The following is a 17,860-nucleotide window of genomic DNA, read 5'->3' on the forward strand; positions in this document are numbered from 1 at the left end:
TCCAAGCAAAGTAATATTTCTCCGTGACAGGTTGATGTAATCGACTCCCTCCTCCCGCTCCCACTGAAATTGCTGGCCTTGTGTCAAAATTCGAAACCAGTATTTCTTCATGGCCAGACATGTTTACAGAGAAGACTGGAAATGGACAACATTGCTTGTAGGATGGTCACACTTGTTTACAACTTTCCCATAATCTCAAAAGAAGGGGACACAAACACATGCACACAACAAAACACTCCCATGCTGACACAGACACATCATTATCAACATTTAGCGTCCGTTTTTCCATGCTGGTATGGGTTGGACAGCTTGACAGGGACTGGCAAAGCCAGGGTCCACGCCTGGTCCCAGAGTCTGTTTTGGTTTGGTTTCTATGGTGGGATGCCTTTCCTAATGCTAACCACTCCACAGAATGTGCTGGGTACATTTTATGTGGCACCAGCATCCACACCAATGCTTTTTACACAGCCCCTTGGTTTTAGGATCTCTTCATCACCATCATCATCATTTCATGTCTGTTTTCCATGCTGGTATGGCTTGGACAAAAGGTTACCAGTAGGTGGCTACAGGGAATTGAAACCTGTACCTCTCAGATACTAGCTGGGTGCTCTGTACGATTAAGCTAAGTGATTCCAACATCATATTGAACAGTGTTATTTATCTGAATGAATATATATATATATATATCACCTTGTAAATATATATATAAGAAAATGGGATGACAAAGGAATGAACAATTATCTTATGCACTTCATTAGCTTACAGCTGTTTCTGCTATAAGATGCAGTAGAATCATAGTTGCATGCTGAATATCACTTTATAGCTTCATCAGAGCCTCAAATATAAAATGCAATTTTATTTTTCCCAAATAAATTGCACTTCATATTCGAAGCTGCAATGAAGCTGTTGCTGAGGCACTCAACTATGAATCCGCTGCAGAAACAGTTGTCAGCTAATGAAGTGTATAAGATAAGTGTTTATTCCTTTGTCCTCTCTCTTATGACTGCTTTCTACCCAGCCACCACTTCATTCTGAAACACACATATATTGAGTTCTACATCAGGTTATTAGTCTCGCAATGCTCAAGGGAAATATTTAAACAATATATATATTTTGGGTCATCCCATAAATAATGTGTTTTTTTCAGTTACATGAACCCAAAACCTGTATCAACTTGCTAGAAAAACAGGTAGCAATTTTACCTTGTACTCATTCTGAGAGCAAGTTTTTAAGAGTGCAGTTCGATTTTAACAGTTATTTTTTCAAAGCCATAATGGAAGGACAAAGGAGCATATTCAGCATATTTTGCTTTATGAGTTCAATAAAGGCAACAAAGCAATGGAAAGTGTGAGGAATATTAATGTAGTATTTGGGGATCGGACAATAGGCGTAAGTAAGCCAGTGCTAACAGTGGTTCCAGAAATTCCGAACAGGAAACTATAGCCTAGAAGATGAGCCTCGTCTTGGAAGATCTGCAGAGCTCGATGTGAACATCCTGCAAACCCTGGTGGAACAAAATCCCACCTGTTAAGGAACTAGCAGAGAAGCTTGGATTTGGTCATTCAATCATTCATCGACACCTGAGTGCGATCGGAAGAGTCAGAATCTTTCGTTTAAAGATGAGAGGTGTTCTTCCATCATGATAATACTCTTCCACATACAGCGAGGATGACATTCCAAAAGGCTGGAGCAGTTTGAATGGGAAACAATTCCCCACCCACCACATTGCTCCATCTGATTATCATTTATTCCGCATTTATTCAAAATTATTTGGATGGGAAAAAAATATGAATTCTATAGACGCGGTCAGAACAGTACTGGAAAAGTATTTTTCATCATGGATTAGTGAATTTTGGAAGAGGGGCCTTACAAGTGTAGCAGATAGATGGAAGAACGTTGTAGAAAATGAAGGAGAGTATATTTTAGATTAAAAAACAACGTTGTTTATCTTAATTTTGAAAAATAAAAAAAGTATCAAATAAAATGCATTATTTATGGGATGATTCAATATATATATATATATATATAATATATATATATATATATATATAGGAAACAAAGTTATTTTATTCCACTCGTGTAGAAATATATGAAAAATATTTTTCCTATATATATATAGGCGCAGGAGTGGCTGTGTGGTAAGTAGCTTGCTAACCAACCACATGGTCCCACTGCGTGGCATCTTGGGCAAGTGTCTTCTGCTATAGCCCCGGGCCGACCAATGCCTTGTGAGTGGATTTGGTAGATGGAAACTGAAAGAAGCCCGTCGTATATATGTATATATATATATGTATGTGTGTTTGTGTGTCTTTGTTTGTCTCCCTAGCATTGCTTGACAACCGATGCTAGTGTGTTTACGTCCCCGTCACTTAGTGGTTTGGCAAAAAGAGACCGATAGAATAAGTACTGGGCTTACAAAGAATAAGTCCCGGGGTCGATTTGCTTGACTAAAGGCGGTGCTCCAGCATGGCCGCAGTCAAATGACTGAAACAAGTAAAAAGAAAAAGAAAGAAAAAGAAAGAAAAAGAAAGTGTACATTTGATGAAAACCACTCCCAAAGCTTTGGCCAGTCTGGAGCTGTGACAGAGGACGCTTAACCTAATTTTCAGAGTTAACTGAAATACAGGGACAGTGGTATATTTCATTGAAAATGTGGTCAAGAAATGTGGTCAAGAAAAGGCCTAAACATATAAACAAATGGAATGGTCACTGCTTGAACAAATTTGGGCATGGGTCTACTCGGTCAAGGCTGAGCAGGGGCTAAACAACAGCAACAATTAACAAACCAAATATGGATCAATATTGAAAATATGTTATGGAATTTGAGTATGAAATAATGTCTGTGTACCACCCTACCTTCTTGTGTTGTAAGTGTGGGAAAGGGATGAAGGCCTCAAGTCAGTGCTAAATGTGTAATGTTTATTCTGTATTTTGACCTTAACAGGACACACTGCGTAATGTTGAGTGGTTGACATCAGCAAGCTCTCCTCTGATTAACCTTGATGTAACTCACAGACTGAATGAAAAGGTTAGATCTTTCAATTCCAGCTGCCGTTTGCGTCTTCCGACTTCAGAAGTGAATTGATCTAAGGCTAGGGTAAAAGACACTTTGCCTGAGAGGCTGTGTATTGCGATTGAACATGGGACCTCATGTTTGCAAAGTGAACTTCTTAACTCCTTCCCAACACCATCATCATCATCATCATCATCATCATCAATTAACGTCCATTTTCCATGCTGGCATGGGTTGGATGGTTTGACGGGAGCTGGCAAGCCAGGGGACTGCACCAGGAGGCTCCTGCACTTGTCTGTTTTGGTAGCATGGTTTCTATGGCTCAATGCCCTTCCTAACACCAACCACTTTACAGAGTGGCACTGGGTGTCCTTTACGTGGCACCATCATAAGTGCTTTCTGTGTGGCACCGGCAGAAGTGCTTTTTACATGACAACAAAATGGCTGCTTTTCATGTGATGACAGCCGCATGTTGACAAATATGGTGGCAGAATTTGAGGAGGAAGGACAAATGCCTTCTATTACAGCCTTAAAGTAACCAAGTGACAGAGTATTGAAGAGATTGTTTTATGGCAATTGTTCCAGCCCTCTGCACTTGGAGTTCAAATCCCACTAAGGCTGACTTTGCTGTTTATCTTTTTGTACTGTACTGGGTCGATTTCCTTCCTTCCTTCCTCCCCTCTTCCTTCCTTCCTTCCTTCCTTCCTTCCTTCCTTTCTTTCTTTCTAATAGAAATCTGCTGTGGTCAGCCAGGGAGAGGGATGAACTCCACCTGGTCAAGAAATGACCAAATCATGCTATGTATCATGACACTGCAGCTATGAATCCATCAAGGAGTTGAGGGTCCGAAGCAAAGCATTATAGCCTTGGGGTGGTGTGTGTGGTTAATCTAAGAGTTTGTGAGTGGAATTTGGGAGAAGGAAACTGCATGGAAATCCATCACAAAGATTGTGTCTCTTCTTTGTTGGTAGATTTAATCCTTTGCCCAGCTTAAGACTTCAAGCTGGACCTTGCATATCCTATGTACAGTTCACTAACATTTGGTCCAGGTTTATTTGCTCTGGTTTCAAGATAACTCAGTATCTGAATCCATACATAGAAGGTTTATTATCATTTCAATTATGCTTGAGGCATATTTAAACCCGTAAAAAAGTCACCATCATGGGTGCTTTTTAAGTGGCACCAGGAACTGAAAGGAGAAGCCTGTATATATGGATGGCAGGGATTTTACTTGGCTTGATACAGTATATCAAGTACAGCAAATCACCATCTCCTGGTCCCTTGTCACTTCCATGGTGAAGCCCAGTGCCTGAAGATCCTTTCTCACCACTTTGTCCCACATACACAGGCATCATGCAATCTGCCGTTCACTTTGAGGGATAGGCCCTTAGTTACCAACAAAGAAAGAAGTTCTCTGAACTTTGCCCAACCTGTTCTTATTCTAGCAACTACACTTTCAGAACTTCCTCCTCCTCTACTAACTTGGTTTCCTAGGTAACAGAAGCTGTCTACTACTTCTAATGATCCCCCTAAGCATTTCAGGGGGTCTACTATCTGTGCATTTTTACTGCTTATTGTTCCTGCACATCTGCCACACACAAGGACTATATTCCCCATTAACCTTCCTTTGATGCTATTACACCATTTGTGTGTCCAAAGCTTGCACTGAGTACAACGTAGGGAGTTTCTACCAACACCCTTCTTACATATCGAGCAGGGCCATCTCTCAGAAGGGATTAGTGATTTGTCTGTTTTCCTACTTACTGGGACTTAATTTTTTCTTTTGCTAAATTAACTCTAAGGCCCTTAGAATCCAGGCGTTGCTTCCACACAATATTTACACACACATGCACACATATATGCACACATATATGCACACATATATGCACACAGACACACACTGATTTCATTTTCCCCTTCATATTCCTTAATCCCGTCCCCCATCCCCCTTATTCTTCAATCCCTTTACTTCCCTTGCCACCATCTTTTTCTCCCCCCCTCCCCTCTTGTTCTTTAGTCCCACTGATTCCTTTCCCCTCTCTCCTATTCCTTAGTCCCTCTACACTCTTCAACTCCTTCCCTCTCCTACCACCTGATCGCTGTCTGGTTAAGGCATTGCCGTCCTTCAGGTTGGTCACGTCCATCTGTCCTCCCACCTGGTTTCTTATGATTTCCCCTTTGCGCCAGCTTACTATTTTTGTCTGATGGTCGAAAGACCCTTTTTTGTTATGTATTATTGTTGTAATTGTACAATTACTTTCCTTTTGCAGCCGAAACGCTTTTGTCCATTGTAGAATTCTTTCTCTGTTGCAACTGCATCGTTATTCCATACGTTACGTTCGTCCGATCCCTGAAAGACCCTTCCTCGTATTTACCTATTTCTATTCGTATATTTACCAATAACCTTTTTTTCCTCCAAAATGCATTCTGTCGTTTGTGTTTAAGTCTAGCTTTCTTGTTTTTGCTTCTGTTCCTGTTTTCGTTCTTGTATACATTTGTTTACCTTGCCCAGAGGCTTAATGCTTCTGGCATAAGTCCCTAGTACCCGCTGGATTCAAGTAGTATTGTAGATAAAGGGGTGAAACTACAAGGACTTTCTGGACTCTGAACGATGAGAAATTGGCTGTGTTTCTTGTTTTTGTTCTGTTTGCCGTTTGTATATATATGTATGCACACAAACATATACAAAGATGCATATGTGTGTGTGTGTGTGTATATATAGCATTCTCATTTTCCGTATTTTTTTTCCCTACTTGTCTCTCAGGACGGAATATCCCAGAAACAGTTGTCTGAGGAATTCCAACCACATTTCGTGGTTTGCTACTTCAACAGCTCCTTTATAGAATCCAGAGGCTAAAGACATCATCTGGAGGAACCACGTCCAGTTTCGGCCCCTACCCTTCTACTGTTTTCGACATGGTGCCCCCCCCCACCTTTCAGCTCTGGTGTTGAGTGCATTTCTTCTTTCTTCTTTTTTTCTTTCCTTCTCTTCCCTGGCCTCCGACTCCAGATGTTTGCCTTGCCTCATTGTTTACTCTCCTCTTTAACAATTATTTATCCGCTGCATTGGAAATCTGCAATGGCTTCGTTTCTGGAAATCCAAGTTGGAAGAAGTTTGAGCAAAACTAACCCAAACCACACCAAAACACTAACCCTAAACTCCTCTATACTATAATTTATACTCCCCCACACAAATGTGACACTCTGTTGGTCATGACGATGAGGGTTCCAGTTGATCCGATCAACGGAGGAACAGCCTGCTTGTGAAATTACCGTGCAAGTGGCTGAGCACTCCACAGACACATGTACCCTTTAATGTAGTTCTCGGGGTGATTCAGCCTGAAACAGTGCGACAAGGTTGGGCCCATTGAAATACAGGTGGAACAGAAACAGGAAGAAAGAATGAGGGAAAGTTGTGGAACTTTAAGTGTTTTTGCTCAACAAACACTCACAATGACTGGTCTGGGAATCGAAACCACGATCCTATGACTGCAAGTCCACTGCCCTAACCACTGGGCCATTGTGCCCCCCCCCCTAATACTCTACTTCAATACTCTATAATATTCTACACTTTTCTATATTACACTCCACTTATCATTCAGACTGCTGTATATCACTCTATACTTTACTGTACACTATACTCTACTACAACACTGCTATACATGGTACTACACTACCCTATGCTAACTTGCTAATTATCGCACAGAATTATTTCAATAATTACAGGAAATTGTGCCTTGTCTCTAAGAAATAATTTTTTTATCCATTTAATAATAATAATAATGATAATAGGGAATGTGGGTGTTTTGTTCATCATCCATAAGCAAATCTTATTCAAGGACCTTTTGAGTGGAGTGGGTTATTCAACCTGAAAAAAATTCTAACAGGGCTCCACCTGCAAGGTCATGTGCCGTTTGTCTTGATCACCACATCGTACACCATGTCGGTTGTGATGCATTTGCCTGGTGTACCCTTTTCAGATGAGTAGTCATGATGGGTATATTGGACTTTGTATATTTGTACCCCAATGTCACTTTCATACTCTCTCACTGAAAAATAATAATAATAATTATCCTTTCTTTTATGGGCACAGAGTCTGAAATTGGCCCCTTGATTACATCGACCCCCAATGTTCAACTGGTTCTTATTTTATTAGCTCTGAAAGGATGAAAGACAAAGTTGGCCTCAGCAGGATTTGAACTCAGAACATAAGGACAGACGAAATGCCACTAAGCTTTTTGCCTGGCTTGCTAACCGTTTTGCCAGATCACTGCTTTATTACAACTACAACAACAACTATTGTTATTATTATGATGATGATGATGGTGATGTGGTTGTGGCGGTGGACAAAATGCTTTGCATTCTGAGTTCAAACCCTGCCAAGGTCAACCTTGTTTTTGATCCTTTTAGGGTTTGATAAAATAAGTACCAGTTGTGTACTGGGGTGAATGTAATCGACCCTTTTCGTTAAACTTGCTGGCCTTCTGCCATATTTGAAACTATTATTATTATTGTTGTTATCATTATTAAGGTGGTGAGCTGGACAAAGTCCTGAGTGGTATTTCGACGGTTGGTGCATTCTGAGTTCAAATTCTGCTGAGGTCAACTTTGCCTTTCATCCTTTCAGAGTCAATTAAATAAGTACCAGTTAAACACTGGGGTCAATGTAATCAACTCATCCCTTCACCCAAAATTGCTGCGATTCTGGCAAAATTTAAAACCATTATTGTTGTTGTTGTTGTTGTTGTCGTTGTTGTTGTTAATGGCATTTTATCTGTCTTTGAGTTCTGAGTTTAAATTCCCCTGAGGCCAACTTTATCTTTTTTTTTTCTTTCAGAGTTGATTAAATAAGTACCAGTTGAGTACTGGAGGGTGGGGTTGGGGGTTGGGCGATGGGGGGGGGGTGATGTAATCGACTATCCCCCTCCTAAAATTGCTGGCCTTGTACCATTATTATTATTATTATTATTATAGCATTCAGACAGCAAGCTGGCAGAATCATTGGAGCATTGCACAGAATGTGTAGAGGTATTTTCATTGAGTCATTACATTGTGAGTTCAAATCCCAGCATGGTTAACTTTGCCTTTCATCCTTCTGTGGTCAATAAAATAAAGTACCAGTTAGATACTTGGGTTGATGATATCAACTAACCTCCCTTCCACAAAGTTGCTAGCCTTGTGCCAGAATTAGAAAGAATGGTTTTTATCATTGGGCAAGAGCAGTGGATGGCCATGTATTCTTATGAAGGTTGTTGTTAAAGCAATTGATCCCTGGAATATGACTGGTACTTATTTTATTAAGCCTTGAAAAATGAGAAGCAAACCTCCTCCAGACTCTGTTTGGGAATTTATCTTTTATTTTTCATATGTTTCACTCATTAGACTGTGGCCATGCTGGAGCACTGCCTTGATGAATTTTTAGTTGAATGAATTGACCTGAGGACTATTTTTAAAGCCTGGTACTTATTCTGTCAATCTCTTTTGCCAAACTGCTAAGATATGGGGATGTAAACACACCAACACCGGTTGTCAAGTGGTGGTGGGGGACAAAGAGAAACGTAATGACACACACACACATATATGATGGGCTTCTTTCAGTTTCCATCTCCCAAATCCACTCGCAAGGTTTTGGTTGGCCTGAGGCTATAGTAGAAGACACTTGCCCAAGGTGCCATAAATTGGTGGGACTGAACCTGGAACCATTTGGTTGTGAAGCAAGCTTCTTACAACTCAGTCATGCCTGCGCCTATGTTGAAGAATGAAACGTAAAGAATTTAATCAGGCATTGTTTGACTGACATAGCTTTTTTAAAAAAACATGAAATTATTTCACAATAAATCTTAATCTTTTTTGAATCTCTCAATCTGTTTATTAGCCTGAAAACAAATCTACTTTCACGAAAAAAGACAGTCTGAGAGCTCACAGCCTAAGAGCTTACAATCTGCGCCGCAATCCACTTTATGACAACTGCCAGCTTCTGGCGCCCGACAACCAAATATTGTGTACCTGTGATTCTCGTAAAGCTAAATGGTACCTTTACAAAGGTCTTGGAGGTTGGTGATTATTCTTCTTTAAAAAGGTGGGAGGAAGGTATGAATGTCATTAATTCAAGTGTTTAATCGTCACTACAGTAATGATTGTGTTGTTGGTGTTCTGAACATGACCATCCTGTCTTATGGTGGTTTGGAAATCAATTTAGCTGCTGTTTCTAGCAGGTTGGCAGCAATATACGTGATCTCTCAGTTAACCCTTTAACGTTCACTTTATTCTGTCAAATGTAACGTTTATTTATTGACATTGTTTTGATTTAATCATTGCATTATTTTGTAACTTTGGGAGTTTGATGAGGTAACTGTTAATTTTTGGACTGATAATGTAGGTTTGGTGTGAGAGGCCAGATCTGGCCATTTAGAATATTTAGGCTGGACATGGCCAAAGTGTTAATACCAACGTCCATATACTGTATGTGTCTATCCAGTGAACATCTACACACCATATCAAGTTATGTAGTCAACATCTGTGCATTGTATATTTCAAACATAACATCTCTTCCCTGTTTGCTCAGTGAACCCAACATCCACGCACTGTGTCTGTCTGTTCACTTAACATACGGGTTTCATAGGAATCTACCCTGTCAATACCCACCTTGTGTGTCTGTTGGTCTGTCTGGTCAGCATCTAAATTCTATGTCTTTTGATTTATCTTCTCAACAACATCCACACACCGTGTCTGTCTGTCTGTCTGTTTGTCTGAATCTTTTCAGTCAGTATCTACATAACTCAACCTGCCATAGGTCAAAGGTTGAGTGAGCCATTCCAGTTATTGATTTACTTTCAGAACTAGTCAGCGAGAATCCTATGGTTATCCGGCTGAACTTTGAACCCTCTGGGAGGCCACTAAATGAGGAAGGTTATTATCAACAGGAGAAGGAGAACATATGCGTTGTTTGTGGTAAACCCGAGAATTACCTCCGTAAGAATATAATTCCCCATGAGTATCGCAAGTGAGTAATCCACTCTATTATTACGCCTCCTCCTCCCCTTAACACCCTCCCTCTCCACACCCCTCCCTCTTCTCCTCTCAGAATTTTCTTCAGGTCAAGTAGTTCACCCTGCTCAAAAGCTCCCTGAATGTTTGTTTAAAGAGGATGAACAAAACACTCATGTTTCCGGAGGTGAATTATCCAAACCCCACAGAATTCCTTTCAACACATGGCTATGATGCTCCCCCACTACTTCTGCTCATGATCAGAGATGCACATATCGTCAGCCACTAAGGGACATGCTCAACTGGTTAAGGTCAAACAACTGACAAGCAAATCTGTGGTATTGAGCAGAATATTTGCTGTTGGCCATCTTTTATACCAACACAAAACAATGTACATGATAACACATTATTATTATTATTATATTTTTTAGGTATTTTCCCTCCATAATGAAAGACCATGTGTCGCACGATATTCTCCTCATGTGTCCTACATGTCACCAGAAGGCCTGCGCCAGTGATGTCACACTCCGGCAGAAACTGGCTGAGGAATGTGATGCCCCTTTGACAGCTGGTACTGTCAACAAATCTCTGATTGATGTCGACTTGGCTAAGATACGGTCAGCTGCTAAGTAAGTACCTTTTGGCATTGGTGGTAATGTTTGGTGTTTCACACTTTCTTTTTCCTCCTGGTCAATCCTTTTCTGCTAGATGTATTATCAAAGGTTCTTCCAACTGTGACCATCTTGCCTATCTCTGTCTTTTTGCTTTTGATCTTCTCGTCTTGGTAGTAGCATACAATCCTCCCTATTTGAATAAAGGACTTCTCTGTTGTAGATGACATCTCAGGGTTTTGTAATTTCTTATTGCGCAATCTACATTTGTGAACGAATGTTTGATGCTACACCTAAGCTCATTCTCTCCATCAAATCAGCACAGGAGCCACATGTTGTGCCACATGTCAGTTGTCAAAGGGACTGCAGTGATGAAATGTTTTGCTCAAGAACATGACACACTACCAGGTCCAGGAATTGAAACCACAATTTCAGAACTGTGAGTGCAACATTCTGTCCACTTGGCCACAAATCCTCTCACATACATACAAAACCTAGAATCAAAGAGGCTCAGGCTTAACTGCACAATTTTGGTAAAAGCACCCAGTACCTGCTGTAAAGTGGTTGGCATTATGAAGGGCATTTGGCCATAGAAACCATGTCAGACAGACAAATGGAGTTTAGGCAGCCCTCCAGCTGGGCAATTCCTGTCAAACCATCCACTCCATGCCAGCATGGAGAATGGACGTTACAAGATGATGAGGAAGATGATGTAAATGCCAAGCTTATATATAAAGACGAACCGGATCCTCGAAACACACACCATCATTAAAAGTAAACGGCAACCAAAATCCTTGAAAAGGATTTTAACCCAAGCTAAACTGCACTCAACATCAACCACAAAACCAGCAGTTAGAAAATGTGGAAGGCCCAACTGCGGAATCTGTGTCATCTTGGTAGAAGGTTCAGAATTTATACTAGAACAAAGCCATCAGTTCACCATTAGAGCAAACTTCACCTGTGCATCAGAAAACTTAATTTACGTCTTAACATGCGCAGGCTGCAATAGGCAGTATATAGGCCATACAAAAAATAGCTTACGTAACAGGATGGTGGTGCATAAATCACAAATTAGAAACCCTGAATACCGGAAAATACCGGTCAGCGGACACATAGATAGATGTGCTGCAAATGTAAATCCGAAATTTACAACTTACCCACTTTACAAATTCAGTGACAGCGTAACCTTCACGCAACGCCAAAATAAAGAACTTTATTTCATCAAAAAATTTAGACCAAGTTTGAACACCCTGGGCCAGGAATATTAAAACAAAACATTGGTCTTCCGAAAAAGAAAAACGAAATTCTACCACAACCACTACGACTGCCCCAACTCGCACTACTACTACAACCACCATGGTCACTGTTGCTACGGCCACAGTGAGAGAATTATAATAATGGAGGTGGGGCGAATTACAATTTCTCAGATCCTTAAACAGTCACTCACGCTGGCAGTGATATGTCTTAGGGAAGGAAAAATTTATAAAAAGATTTCTTTCTCTGCGAGCAGATCTAATTCTGATTCGTCAAAAAATTGATGACGTTTTACCTCAGTGGTCAAGCTATTGTCACCCTGCTTGGTCGGTTTCCTCACACGATACAGTTATGGGTCAGACCCGATTCTGATTCGTCAAAACATTGATGACGTTTTTCTTCCGTGGTCAAACTACTCGTTCTGCTGGGCTAGCCACCTAACAGGATACAGTCATGGGTCAGATCTAATTTCGATTTGTCAAAAAATTGATGACGTTTTTTTTCCGTGGTCAAACTTGTCGTTCCGCTTGGTTGGTTTCCTAACAGGATACAGTTAGGAGTCTTTTCACTATATTCGTTGAGGCTGGGTTTTGATTGGTTTGGAACTATATGACATCAGTGAACAGTGCCAGAGACCACAGCTTAGCTGATATAAATCCAACAATCACAAAATTTACCAAAATTATGCCAGCAGACGCCGACCAAAAATCATTACTGTTGCTCCCATTGGAACACAAGGTAAAATCTATAATGAACTCCTCGCCTTTTCAAGAACATGGATTTTTTATATTTGACTCTATTGAATGTATGTCACAATTATGAACTGTTCAATCATACTCTTTAAGCATATAGCATGGACTCTCTTTATTATATAAAAAAATTTTTTTGATAAGGTTTGTTATTTCAAGAACTGAAACATGTTAAATTAAAATTTATCTAATATAGCGGCATTTTCAAACTTCATTTTTTACAAATATATATATATATACATTAGAAAAAAAACACCTTTTATCAATTCAAAATGAAAAATTAAATTACACCATCTAGAAAATTACATATAATAGAAATATTAAATATAAGAAAAAATATACTGATGATTAAGTAATGTGCATAAAAAAAAGGAAAGAAAGTTAGTCTACATGATATACACTGAAAAAGAAGGGACACATGCATAGCATAAAATGGTTTAAAAAAAATGGTGGGGAAGATGATAGAGATGTGACCCTCCTGATAGAGGAAGGCCTGGAGCATCATAACCATATGTTGAGAGGAATTCTTTTGCATTTGAATAATTCACCTCTGGAAACATGGGTGTTTCATTCATCATCCTTAAACCTTATTCAGGGACCTTTTGAACCGGATGGGACCTGAAGAAAATTCTAACTGAGCTCCACCTGCAAGGTCACGCGCTGTTTGTCTTGATATGAAATGACCATGTCTCAGACATATGGTTGTGATGCACATGCCTGGTGTACCCTTATCAGACGAGGAGTCCTGATTGGTATATTGGGCTTTGCATATTTTGTACCTCAGGGAAAACAAACAGAAAAATAAAATATAAATAATGTGTCAAAAATATTGGTGCATCACTTTTGGTCCACCCTGTATATCTTTGTATTGCTAAGAAAGCCTTACAGAAGTGGTCGATAGCTTCTGTAACCTAGGTGACCTAATCAGGTGACTTAATCTGGTGACCTAATCTGATGACCTAATCTAGTGACCTAATCTGGTGACATAATCTAATGACCTAATCTGGTGACTTAATCTAGTGACTTAATCAGGTGACCTAATCTGGTGACCTAATTAGGTGACCTAATCTAGTGACCTAATCTAGTGACCTAATCTGGTGATCTAATCTGGTGACCTAATTAGGTGACCTAATCTAGTGACCTAATCTAGTGACAATCTAATGACCTAATCTAGTGACCTAATCAGGTGATCAAGTCTAGTGTGAAGGAGAGAGAGAGAGATCTGAACACATTGTAGCAGAGTGGTCAAAAACGGAGGGAGTTATTAGCTGTGCTGACAACAGGAGGATTCTCTCTTTCCATACAAAGGACAGATTGTATGCTCCTACCATGGCCACAAGGTCAAACAAACAAGGACACATAGATCCACTATTAGAAATAGCAGCTGAATCTCCCTCAAAATAACATCCTGTTATTTCCGAAAAGATGAGACTGCACGGAAGTATAATGTTGTCTGAAATACACTCTGTGCATACTTATGTATGTATATGTGTATGTATGTATATGTGTGTGTATGTATATGTGTGTGTATGTATATGTGTGTGTATGTATATGTGTGTGTATGTATATGTGTGTGTATGTATATGTGTGTGTATGTATATGTGTGTGTATGTATATGTGTGTGTATGTATATGTGTGTGTATGTATATGTGTGTGTATGTATATGTGTGTGTATGTATATGTGTGTGTGTGTATATGTGTGTGTATGTATATGTGTGTGTATGTATATGTGTGTGTATGTATATGTGTGTGTGTGTATATGTGTGTGTATGTATATGTGTGTGTGTGTATATGTATGTATGTATGTAAATATATGTGGCTAAGTGGTTTGGGTGTTCAGCTCACAAATTGCAAGGTCATCAGTTCAATTCCTGGCAGTGTCTCGTGTCCTTGAGCAAGACACTCTATTTCACATTGCTCCAGTCTCCACTCAACTGGCAAAAATGAGTTGTACCTGTAATTACAAAGGACTCAGCCTAGTCACATTCTGTATTGCATTGAATGTCCATGAGAACTATGTAAAGGGTACACGTGTCTGTGGAGTACTCAGTCACTTGCACATTAATTCCAAGAGCAATCTGTTCTGTTGATTGGAGCAGCTGGAACCCTTGTCATTGTAACTGACAAAGTGCCAGTTTGATGCGTGTGTGTGTGTGTTTGCGTGTATGCATATGTATATGAGATTCTGCTGACGTAACTATGTGAATATATTGCAGAGCGTTAATGACAAACAGTCACAAGATTCCTGACCATCGGCTAAAAGAGTTACATGAATTCCTGAAGACAAGTCTTGGAGTGGACGAACTGACGGTGGATGTTCTACAGAAATCTGTCACTATGGATGTCAAGTAATTTCATTTTATTTGTTCATTTTGTGGCCACAACACATACAGAGAGAGAGAGAGAGAGAGAGAGAGAGAGAGAGAGAGAGAGAGAGAGAGAGAGAGAGAGACACTCATACACATGCACACCCAAACACATGGATGCCCATGTGCATGACTGGCTGCCATGCATACACATGTATCTATATGTGTGTGTGTGTGCATGCACACATGTAGGCATGCAGGATAGATACATGGATATTTACATGTATACATCACTCTCACTGTATCCCTTTCTTTTTTTTAGGGTCAGCAATCCTGATTACAGTCCACATGGGCACCAGGTCGTTGAACACATGAAACGGACGAAGAAGTTGCTAGAATTCCAGCTACGATGGCGCCAACATTTCATTGATACAATGAATCCAGCCTATCTGCCGGCAAAATGGGCAATTGATCACAACCATAAACATTTGGCCCCTCTTTTGGATGAAGAGATCCCGAAATTTACCAAAAGAACGTCCAAGACAAAATCATCAAAGTCATCAAAATCAAAGTCTAAAAAATAACTGCAACATAAGCCACAACAGCAGCAACAACCACAACAAAGCCATGACCCGAACTACATGAACACCACTTGGACTGCGATTAATCACAAACACCTACAGTCACACTAACAGCAACAGCAATGACAACAACATTTTCAGTGCAGCTACAGTATCTTAGTTACAACCACAGAGATAAAAACTCACTGCTGCCACCATCATCGTGACCACCACCACCATAAATGCCTTCATCAAAGAATGTAAGCAACTAGAAATAATAATAATAATAATAAATGGCAAAAATTAACTGAAAGATTTCCTTCAGAAAAATATTCTTTGTGATTTTTAAGAAGATTTTGTTCATTTGAATGGTTCTGAATTACGTTTGTCATCCGTGTGGTTCTGAGTTCAATCCCTCTGTATCCCTGTATTGCATCTTCTGAAAAAAAAGCTTGTCATATATCTATCTAGCTATCTATCTGTGTGTGTGTGGGGGGGGGCGTCATCATCATCATCATACGCCTGCTCTCCGTGCTGGCATGGGTTAGACAGTTTGACTGGAGCTGGTAAGCTGGAGAGCTGCACCAGGTTCCAGTCTGATCTGGTAAGGTTTCTACGGCTGCTGGATGCTCTTTGTAATGCCAGTCACTCTGAGAGTGTAATGGGTGCCTTTTATGTGCCACCGACACAGGTGCCACCGACACAGGTGCCACCAACACAGGTGCCATTGGCAAAATGTCGTGACTGTGATTTCCCTCAGCTTAGTGACTCTTCTCTAGCACAGCATATTCTTTTTTACTCTAGGCACAAGGCCTGAAATTTTTGGGGAGGGGGCCCGTCGATTAGATTGACCCCAGTATGCAACTGGTACTTAATATATCGACCCTGAAAGGATGAAAGGCAAAGTCAAGTATTTCGTCTGTCTTTACATTCTGAGTTCAAATTCTGCCGAGGTTGACTTTGCCTTTCATCCTTTCAGGGTCGATATATTAAGTACCAGTTGCATACTGGGGTCGATCTAATTGACGGGCCCCCTCCCCAAAAATTTCAGGCCTTGTGCCTAGAGTAAAAAAGAATATGCTGTGCTAGAGAAGAGTCACTAAGCTGAGGGAAATAACAGTCACGACATTTTGCCAATGGCACCTGTGTCGGTGGCACATAAAAGGCACCCATTACACTCTCAGAGGGACTGGCATTACAAAGAAAATCCAGCAGCCCATTTCCGTCGGCCCACTGCCTTCAAGCACAGCACATTGCCAATGGCCTGGCTCCCTTGTCACCTCCACGAGACCCCATGTTTGAAGGTCATGCTGCTGGCATCGGTCACGATTATGAGTTCCCGGGTGCCATTTACTTCTTCACTTGGCTTCGGCAATAATATAGAAGAGGAGCTGAGAGAATCGTTGAGGCTCTCCGCCAAATGATCCTTTCATCCAGTTTTACGTTCTGAGTTCAAATTCTGCCAACATCTACTTTACCTTGGTGGGTAGGTTGGTGTAATTGGTTAGCACGCTTACTGCAAATATAAGAGGTGTGGGTTTAATTCCAATGTGGAACTTTCTAAAGGTGAAGGTGTGACTGCATGGCAAGAAGCTTGCTTCCCGACCACATGGTTTTGGGTTCAGTCCCACTGCATGGCACCTTGGGCAGATGTCTTCTACTACAGCCTTGGGCTGACCAAAGCCTTGTGAGTGGATTTGGTAGATGGAAAATGAAGGAAGCCTGTTGTGTGTATATATATATATATATGTGTGTGTGTGTGTGTGTGTGTGTTTGTCCCCCAGCATTGCTCAACAACTGGTATTGGTGCATTTACATCCCTGTAACTTAGTAGTTTGGCAAAAGTGGTCAATAGAATGGGTACCACACTTAAAAAAATAAGTGCTGGGGTTGATCTGTTTGACTAAAAATTCTTCAAGGTGGTGCCCCAGCATGGCCATGGTTTAATAACTGAAACAAGTGATAAAATGCGGTGTGTGTGTGTGTGTGTGTGTGTATATATATATATATATATACTCACATATTAGGGTGGAGCAAAAAAGATACTTTTTACATAGATTTTCAAAATATGTTTTCAGGAATAAATTTTTTATTACGAAATCCTTTAAAAACAACTGAGTTAAAATCTGAAGTTCTCAAATTTACATCTTCAGGCTCTGCAGCCCACTTGAAATTTTGATCAATGAGTGAAAAATCAATTTATAACACGTTTGCCATTCCTCATTTTATTTTTATACATTCCTTGTTAAGAATCGATTTTCTTTTGTGAAATCCTTTAAAAGCAAAACTGTTAAAATCTTAAGCTCTAAAAGTTAGATCTTGAGGCTCCGCAACGCACTTGAAATTTCGAAATTAGGTGAAATGAAATTCGACCAAAAAT

General features: G+C 40.2%; 1 protein-coding gene across 1 annotated transcript in view; it reads left to right on the forward strand.

The window, feature by feature from the left end:
* LOC115223224 (exonuclease 3'-5' domain-containing protein 2) overlaps positions 1–15,773 on the forward strand; it is a 37,210-nt gene extending 21,437 nt beyond the window's left edge. The window contains exons 7-11 of the mRNA XM_029793705.2: positions 8,889–9,066; positions 9,851–10,016; positions 10,432–10,629; positions 14,831–14,962; positions 15,243–15,773. Of these exons, the coding sequence (XP_029649565.1) occupies positions 8,889–9,066; positions 9,851–10,016; positions 10,432–10,629; positions 14,831–14,962; positions 15,243–15,504 (936 nt within the window). The 3' untranslated portion in view covers positions 15,505–15,773. The remainder of the gene's footprint in view (positions 1–8,888; positions 9,067–9,850; positions 10,017–10,431; positions 10,630–14,830; positions 14,963–15,242) is intronic.
* The last annotated feature ends 2,087 nt before the right edge of the window (positions 15,774–17,860 follow it).

Source organism: Octopus sinensis, linkage group LG22, assembly GCF_006345805.1.
Source record: "Octopus sinensis linkage group LG22, ASM634580v1, whole genome shotgun sequence".
NCBI classification, from domain to species: Eukaryota; Metazoa; Mollusca; class Cephalopoda; order Octopoda; family Octopodidae; genus Octopus; species Octopus sinensis.